The following is a 9,257-nucleotide window of genomic DNA, read 5'->3' on the forward strand; positions in this document are numbered from 1 at the left end:
TTGTATTGATAACTCATCCATCCACCAGTAGGTCTTTCTGTGCTTTCTTGTTTTTGTTAAGGTGGCTTGTTTTTTGGCCGATAGGATGGTATCGGTTATGAAATTTGCATAATTATCTATGTCTTCCTGGGTCTTTATATCGGGAAAGCTGTAGTTTCTCCATTGTTGGCTAAAACATTCCCGGAACGTCTCCCAATTAGTATGCATTTTGTGGTGATTAGTTTGTTGTTCTTCGATTATGACATCGGACACCTGGGTCAAAAGTTATCTGTGGTCGCTAGCGGACGTAATGAGCATCGTCTCACAGTCAGAGATTTGATAGCCCAGGTCCGCAGAAACCAGACAGACATCCGTCCAGCCCTCTGCGTGGGGAGTGTGAAAAGTCGGGTGTGTCGTCATATTGACCGATATAAGATCGTTTGCGTCCATAAAGTCTGCCACCAACCTTCCCCTTTTATCCTCTTTATTGTGGAACCATATCGCTGATTTAGCATTCAGGTCCCCAGCAATAATGACATTTTTAATGTCAATTCTGCTCGTGACACTTACCAGCTCGTTGATGCAGCTCTCATCATTTTCTTCGGGTGAAAAGTACACACTTAATAGGTATATTGGGTTCTCTTGGTGTATCATTGCCGTGCAGATGTTGGGCGAGCAAAGCCACGGGATGAGAGCGATGTTTAGTTTGTCGTTGCAGACGAGGATCCCGCACTTCGGCCGTGTGTTGTAGTGGCCTGCGAGGACCTTCCAGTTCCCAAACCTGACGATGGTGTTGTCTATGGTGTAGGGTTCCTGGATCATTATTATATCGCTGTTTGTATCGTTTGCAGTCTTTATAAGCAACGAGCTGGCTGCCTTACTCTTTTGGGCGTTTATTTGCAGAATTTTTATCGTGTTGGTTGTCCGGTGTTGACTATTTGTTATCATTTTCTCTGTCGACTGGTCGTTGTTTGTGTGGGTCTGTGTTGGATCGCTCGTGTGGCTATTGGCCATAATCCGTTCTGTTTATGTGTTGCTGTTTCAGTCGTTGGAGGAGCGGGCAGCTGTTGCTGAATGCGTTGTGGTTGACCAATCTCTGTTTGTTCTCTGGGAGACTTTCGTTTGCTTTTTTGCAATTGACACATACAGGGTTTTTCTGCCGTCTCGTACAGTCTTTGTAGCCATGTTCTTTCGTACAGTGGCTACATTTTTTAACGTTTGTGCAGTCCCGTGCATAATGGTCAAAACCACAGCACTGGTAACACCTTATAAGTGGTATGAAGTCATCGATGTAGATCATAAACCACGACACTGATATGTGTCTGTGGTGTATTAGAATGTTTCGGATGGCCGGTGTTACTGACAGAACAACGTTTTGGCAGTTCTCTTTGACTCTGCCGTTTTTTAAAATCTTGCTTATTTTGCACGCAGTTATTATTTCATCCGTCGTCTTGTTCCCCCATATATTATTTTGCTCTGCCATTACTCCTATGATGTCTTCTTCTGATATGGCATTGGGGACGTTTAGTAGTATTATCCTGGGTTTTCTGCCCTCGGATATCTTACAGTTAATTTTTGATTGTATGTTCGGTATTGCTTCTATGGCTTCTTTTAATACTTTACTATCTCTCTCACTGCCAACCCTAACACACACTCCGTCTGCCTTGACCCTACGGACGGCCTTTACCGTTATCTTAAGCTTGTGAGGTTTGATTTCTTTGATTATTTCTGATGTAACCTCATCCATATCTATTTTTTGGCCTTCCTCCTTAGCTTGTGGGTACAGGAGCATCACGTGGGTACCTCCAGAACCCTCCACCTGTACTTTCGTGCGTATTGAATCCGATAAGGTTCTTGTTGTGCGGCTGGGTCTGATGTCGATGTTGGCGCTGACCACCTGTGCGTATGTTTTCGTCGTTGTTTGCGGTTCCTGGACTGGAATCTGGGCTGGAGCGGCCTCCAGTTTGGCCCTCATCTCGCGTAGAATTCCGAACATCTGGCAGATGCAACTGTGCAGTTGCAACGCCCGGTCCTTTACTTCTTTTCGTTCCTCGGTGTTTAGTGAGGGTTTGCTTTTAGCAGGAAGAAGATCCATTATTTTTTTCAGATGTTCACTTGCTTCCCCTAGTATTTTGTCTTCCAGGTTTTCGAGACTTACCGGCGGACTCGATGTAGCTGGTTCAGCTGGTGTTGCTGGTACGGTTGACATATCTAATTTTTTAGTTGGTTCGGGTGACTCCATTTTTTTGCGATGAGCGAGGTCGAAGAGTTTCTTACCAGTGTTCTGTCCTCTGGAGCCGTTTAGCACGAATATGCCGATCGGCTTGTTAATAATAACTTAGATACTAAAACAGTTAAGTCGCGGGACGTAAGTATCCCTTAACCGACAACCCGACAAGCACAGTAAACTGAGCGTAAGTCGCAGCTCGAGGTTATAACTGAGGAAACAACGGATCGCCGAAAGGCTACAATGATGCCGATTGGCTAGACACCCTTCCGTTAAACCGCCAATCAAAATCCAGTCGCGCTTATAAAACTGATAAAGGGAGCTGAGATGGTGCTTTTACCGAAAAATGAAATTGTAGTTACGAAAATTTGCCTCCACGCTCGGCCGACGCTGCTCGGCTAAAATCACGCCGGTCGGCTAACACGCACGTGGCGGAACGGCCCTTTGTTAACGGTGAATTTATTATCCATTTATATCTCGAGAACCGTAATATATAACCGAGCGAAATTTTTGTACGACGTAGTTGGTACAATTTGCCATCTAAGGCTGTCGATAAAAATATCGGATGGCGCACGTGGGGCCCGAACAAAACCGAAAAGTTTGAACACTCATAACTTCTGAACTACGAGTCGGAAATTAATAATTTTTTCACTCATGGAATCCTTGCGATAAGTGCTGTCCAGCGATGTTTTATTTTCATCTGTCGATGCTAAATATCGTAAGTTCTGATGATCTAAAGACGGAGCTCAAACAGAAGCACTACCTTGCCAAAACCAGACTGACCTAGCTCTTATTCCAACTCATTGTAAGTGTCATAGATGCTGGTGCAATGCATGTGCGCCCTCCTTATTCATGAACGAAAAACCGCCATTTTTATATGCTCAGGGTTTGCGGAGTTCCTAGCAATGATAATAGGAAGATAACTGGGTTTCCAGTATATATCTGTTTTCATTTCCTCTTCCTTTCAAGTTATAGATAAATCCAAAAAATTAACAGTGCTTTCATTTTCCTGCTCCAGCTCCAGAGTTAATTACAGGTTGTTGTTGATCAGATTTATAAACTGGTTAACTCTGTGATTATCTTTCCACAAAATAAAGATATCATTAACATATCATTAACATATAAATTTAGCTTACTTTTTTCTGTATTATATTAAAAACTAAAATTTATTTGTTTGTAAGCTTAAAGTTGATCCTTATTAACCATATATTATTAAAAATGCATTAATAAATAAAATACAGAACCGGGAATGGTAATTTATGGTTTAGCCTAGTGACAAGTAGATTTGGAGACAAGTAAATTCAACTTACGTTGCCTCTCCTGGAACCAATTACTGATGTAAGGCGAGGTATACCTGTATATGGAACATGCACAATACAATTGTATTATTATGGAACATTTTCACATGACAATATTCGGAAGAAATTCGTATATAAAGTTTATTCGAATAGTAACAGCCTATTCAATAAAGCCTGAGGAAGAGTCCAGGAGGGGATTCCTCAGTCAAAACATTTGTGACTATAAAAAAGGAACCATTCCAGTTAACAGGTTTGAAGAGTAGATATAGTTATAATCTCTGTACACACCAGAATGTATGTATATTGTAAACCTGTTGAGAATAGTTAGTGATGTAAGTTGCAAGTGAAAGAAGTAACAAGAATTAACAGGTGTCTAATCAAGGAAGCAAATCCTGACATGGACAATTGTAAAAGCAATTAAATGGGAATATAGAATACACTTGTGATAAATAATTTTAAATTAATTGAAGGGAGAACTTTGTAACAGAATTGTTAAAATTCTTGGTTCATGTATTAAAAACACAGTAAATTAAAATATGAGAAAAAAAGGATATGGTTTAATAAACAATTCTTAGACTGAGTTGAAATGAGATATCAAATTGCACTTAGATAATCAGCCTTTCTCAAGCCTTAATCTGAGTCTTTTTACACCTAGAAACAGAGGTAACCAGTTAGGAAGGAAGACTTAAACTAATCAGAACCTTATTAATTCACTAAAAATTCTGTATAAACTGCAGAATCAAGGATGCTGGGCTTTCCCCCACCAATTATTATCCTGCATTCTTTCCTGGCTGTCCTTCTGTAACTGCTTAAAGACCACTCAAGTTACTATCTTTTTTTTGTACCTACCTTTCTGCTTCATCTTCTCAGCTGACAAAGAGATGATAAATGTTGTTCTCGTCAATTCGAATGAAACTTGGCAAACACACAACCCTAAACACCAGTAGTTCTTGGTCCAAATAATAGGACCCACTTCTCAAGCATTTCAGAAACATGTTCCCCAAAAAATTGAGTGTTCAGTTTATAAGTCTGGAGGTTCTATGTATCATATGAATGGCAGTAGCTGAGTGGATAAGGTTATAGACACTGGAACTACTAGATATTGGCCTGATTTTAGGTGACTTCAGTTTTTTTTTAATATAATTATTTTATTATTATATTTAGTAACATAGTTATTTTATTATTTTAGTGTATCATTTGCATTACTATTACTATTCTTATTCCTCACATTTGGGACTTATAAAATGAGATTAAATATTGTGATGTCATTTCCTGTTTAGCAAAAACAAAGTTTCTGTATATTTAACTCTTATGTTATTAAGTAAAATTTTTATTTCTTCATATTTATTTTCAGATATTTTAGCTTGTGGTTACATGCTATTTCAACACAGGAAAATAAGCTTCAGACATTACTGCTCATGGACAAAAATGACAAGCCCTTGATATGAAAATAGGATAGCATAATTTCAGCATTTTTCTTTTAATTGTTGATTTTATAGACAATTTCCTCATGTGCTTATGTTTGTTACACTTCAAATAAAACAATACCACCATATCTGAAGCTTATGTGAAGAATAAGAATAGTAGTAATAATGCTAATAATACGATAAAATAATAAAATAGAGTTTTATTTTATTTTTTATTGTGTAACAAATGAAACTGTGAGAGGATCAAACCCATATCATGTTAGCCCAGCATGTAAAATCTACTGCCATTTTTATGATATGTAGAACTTAGACACTCCTTTTTCAGAGGCCTGTTTTTTGGAAATGCTTGAAGTCTGTTCTATTATTTGGATAAGGAACTGTGTTTAGGGCTATGTGCTCATCAAGTTTTGTCTGAATCAGAGAGGACATCTAGCCATTTCCTTGTGAGACTACCAAGGACTTCTCCAATTTCACTTAGCATTGACTTTGAGTGTGAAGTTAGACTGAGTTAACTATCATGGGGCATCCATCTCACTGAGGGATGTGTCGAGGGAAAATTACATAGTTTTGGACTTAAAGACATTTTTGAAGTTATTTCAGAAAATTACTTAAGCACCTTTTTGAATGCATATTAAAAATTGGTAAACTTTTGAAGGAGACTTGTTTCAGTGCCCACACATCTACAAATTCAACCAAACTGCTTATTCACTCTGACGGGTCAAATAATTCTCCCCTTGTCAGCATCCCACAAGTATTCCTATAATTAATATTTTGTCATAATATATATATATATATATATATGCAGATTAAAATTTGTGGAATTTGTAAAATGTAACTGAATTGTCAGTTTAGATATAGATTGAGTTAAATCAGTAATTTGGAATATGATTTTAACTGCTTCATTGTTTGATTTTAAAAAATGTGTTTAAGCCAGTATTGTATCATACAGTAGAGCATCAATTATCTGACCTTTGATTAACCGTCACATTGGTTAACCGACTGTTTTAGTCTGCAAATTTCAAATGTCCACTAGTGATGTGCACTACAATATTTGGCTATGTCTTGGCTACTTTAATATTATTTTTGTTAAATTTTTGCGTGTTTTAGCTGGCAATACTGGCTCGACCATTAAAGGCAAGCCAGTATTTAAACGAGACTTAATTTTCTAATTATGAGTGGTGGTTTGTTTTGTGAGCAATAAAATCATTTAAAAATAATTTTTAACAATATAATAGCGACGATTATTATTGTTTAAAAGAATTTGTTAGGCTTAACATAGATGAAAATTCAACGCAAAGTTGGTTAATAGCGATATACAGTAATACCTCAACTTACACTACCCTGACTTACGCAAACCCGGAGTTACGTGATTTTCAAATCTCGCCAATTCGTCTTTTGTTTGAGTGCCACGCAACTCTTGATTACTCACTCCCCCCACACTATTGTTCAGCTTACGTTTGGACGTGTCGCACGGAATCGACACAGCTACAATTTATTTTGTGTTATTTATTTCTGTGTTTTATCTACGGAGACTTGAGAGACTCTACTATGTCATCCAAACAAAGTAGAACTGATTCTTCTGCATCAAACAAGAAAAGAAAACAAGAAAAGAAAGAAAGACAAGAATGCTTGCTTGCCATATTGCAGAACATCAGGAGGAAATAAACAAAGGAAGACAGACCACAGAGCTTGCCAGAAAAGTTCTACAGCAGGGCTATAACCCGTTATGGTCAAAAACAGCATTGCTCAGGAGCTGTAATAACAGAAGAATCACATTTATTTGGGAAGCGCTCCTCACAATGACCACAGACGCATGCAACGTCCCCACACTCGACTTGCTTGAAATATGGGTTACTTTATACCAGCGTTTAAACAGCAAAAAGTGCCAAGAGTCGCACAATTAGTACGATTGCTCCTCAACGTATGCGCTGCTAGTCGTGTGGATTTAAGATATTTCGAACGCCTGCAAAAGCTTGTTGCACATGACCAACGGAATTACCAAACATTATAATTTAGAAATTGACAAGAAAAATTTCCGTTTTCTACTTGGAACACTCTGCACGTTCTAATTTTCAAATTTGTTCTTTTTTCACCTGAGGACGACGATATAATACTCGTCGAAAGTACTTGCACTATAAGAAAAATCGTATTAACGCTGAACTCAGTGCTTTATCAAGAAGCTATTTTTTTTAGTTGATTTGGTCAAATTCTAGTAACTGAAAAATAGAAACCGAAACGATTATCCTTCAATTGCATTATAATGTACATGGAAACGTATATGTCAATAATGCAAACGCAAATTAAATCCTTTTTGAATTCATGATTCAATCAAATGCATTAAATTCAATAAGGAAAATAGCATATCAAAGGAAAAAATGTGTTTATAGATAAAAATTGATAGATTGTTCAGACCATCAGCACATTTCAATAGCAATAAAAAAAAAATCGATCAAATCATATTGTATCTGATACTTGAGTCTAATATACTATGTTCCTATTAGTATTCAATAGCTATTAATATTGCAAGATTTTTTGCCATTATGAAAGAGAAAATTAAGTCATCTTTACTATAAATACAATTTTCTCCTTAAAGGTGTTCTCCATCATCATCATCATGATTAATCTTATTTTACTGCAGTTTGAAATGTTTTAGAAACTTTAGTTGAAATTTCCTTTCAATACATTTGTAAAAATCTAAGTGACTCTTTCCTAACATTCTGTCAGAAAGTTGAAAAATGACATCAATATAACAGTATAATTTTTGTACTTAACAGAATTGAAGAAATGGTATTAAACCATCAAATGATGATGATAATTTATTTAGTATGGTATTAGAGAACTTAGGAACAAGTGAGACAAGTTGGGAAAAGAAATTGAACTAAATTAGAATACATAAATAAATATATAAAATCTGCAGATTATATATATATAAAAAATCTGCAGATTTATATATATAATCTGCAGATTTTATATATTTATTTATGTATTCTAATTTAGTTCAATTTCTTTTCCCAACTTGTCTCACTTGTTCCTAAGTTCTCTAATACCATACTAAATAAATTATCATCATCATTTGATGGTTTAATACCATTTCTTCAATTCTGTTAAGTACAAAAATTATACTGTTATATTGATGTCATTTTTCAACTTTCTGACAGAATGTTAGGAAAGAGTCACTTAGATTTTTACAAATGTATTGAAAGGAAATTTCAACTAAAGTTTCTAAAACATTTCAAACTGCAGTAAAATAAGATTAATCATGATGATGATGATGGAGAACACCTTTAAGGAGAAAATTGTATTTATAGTAAAGATGACTTAATTTTCTCTTTCATAATGGCAAAAAATCTTGCAATATTAATAGCTATTGAATACTAATAGGAACATAGTATATTAGACTCAAGTATCAGATACAATATGATTTGATCGATTTTTTTTTTATTGCTATTGAAATGTGCTGATGGTCTGAACAATCTATCAATTTTTATCTATAAACACATTTTTTCCTTTGATATGCTATTTTCCTTATTGAATTTAATGCATTTGATTGAATCATGAATTCAAAAAGGATTTAATTTGCGTTTGCATTATTGACATATACGTTTCCATGTACATTATAATGCAATTGAAGGATAATCGTTTCGGTTTCTATTTTTCAGTTACTAGAATTTGACCAAATCAACTAAAAAAAATAGCTTCTTGATAAAGCACTGAGTTCAGCGTTAATACGATTTTTCTTATAGTGCAAGTACTTTCGACGAGTATTATATCGTCGTCCTCAGGTGAAAAAAGAACAAATTTGAAAATTAGAACGTGCAGAGTGTTCCAAGTAGAAAACGGAAATTTTTCTTGTCAATTTCTAAATTATAATGTTTGGTAATTCCGTTGGTCATGTGCAACAAGCTTTTGCAGGCGTTCGAAATATCTTAAATCCACACGACTAGCAGCGCATACGTTGAGGAGCAATCGTACTAATTGTGCGACTCTTGGCACTTTTTGCTGTTTAAACGCTGGTATAAAGTAACCCATATTTCAAGCAAGTCGAGTGTGGGGACGTTGCATGCGTCTGTGGTCATTGTGAGGAGCGCTTCCCAAATAAATGTGATTCTTCTGTTATTACAGCTCCTGAGCAATGCTGTTTTTGACCATAACGGGTTATAGCCCTGCTGTAGAACTTTTCTGGCAAGCTCTGTGGTCTGTCTTCCTTTGTTTATTTCCTCCTGATGTTCTGCAATATGGCAAGCAAGCATTCTTGTCTTTCTTTCTTTTCTTGTTTTCTTTTCTTGTTTGATGCAGAAGAATCAGTTCTACTTTGTTTGGATGACA

The 9,257-nt window shown here is 36.1% G+C and overlaps 1 protein-coding gene across 1 annotated transcript; it reads right to left on the minus strand.

Annotated features, from left to right (window-relative positions):
• Positions 1 to 264: 264 nt before the first annotated feature.
• LOC111624384 lies at positions 265 to 801 on the minus strand. The gene has a single exon (XM_023367216.1). It carries the CDS (start codon positions 799 to 801, stop codon positions 265 to 267), a length of 537 nt encoding a protein of 178 aa, XP_023222984.1.
• Between the last annotated feature and the right edge of the window lie 8,456 nt (positions 802 to 9,257).

Source organism: Centruroides sculpturatus, unplaced genomic scaffold (genome assembly GCF_000671375.1).
Source record: "Centruroides sculpturatus isolate CEXI.00-Female unplaced genomic scaffold, Cexi_2.0 scaffold264, whole genome shotgun sequence".
Lineage (NCBI taxonomy): Eukaryota > Metazoa > Arthropoda > Arachnida > Scorpiones > Buthidae > Centruroides > Centruroides sculpturatus.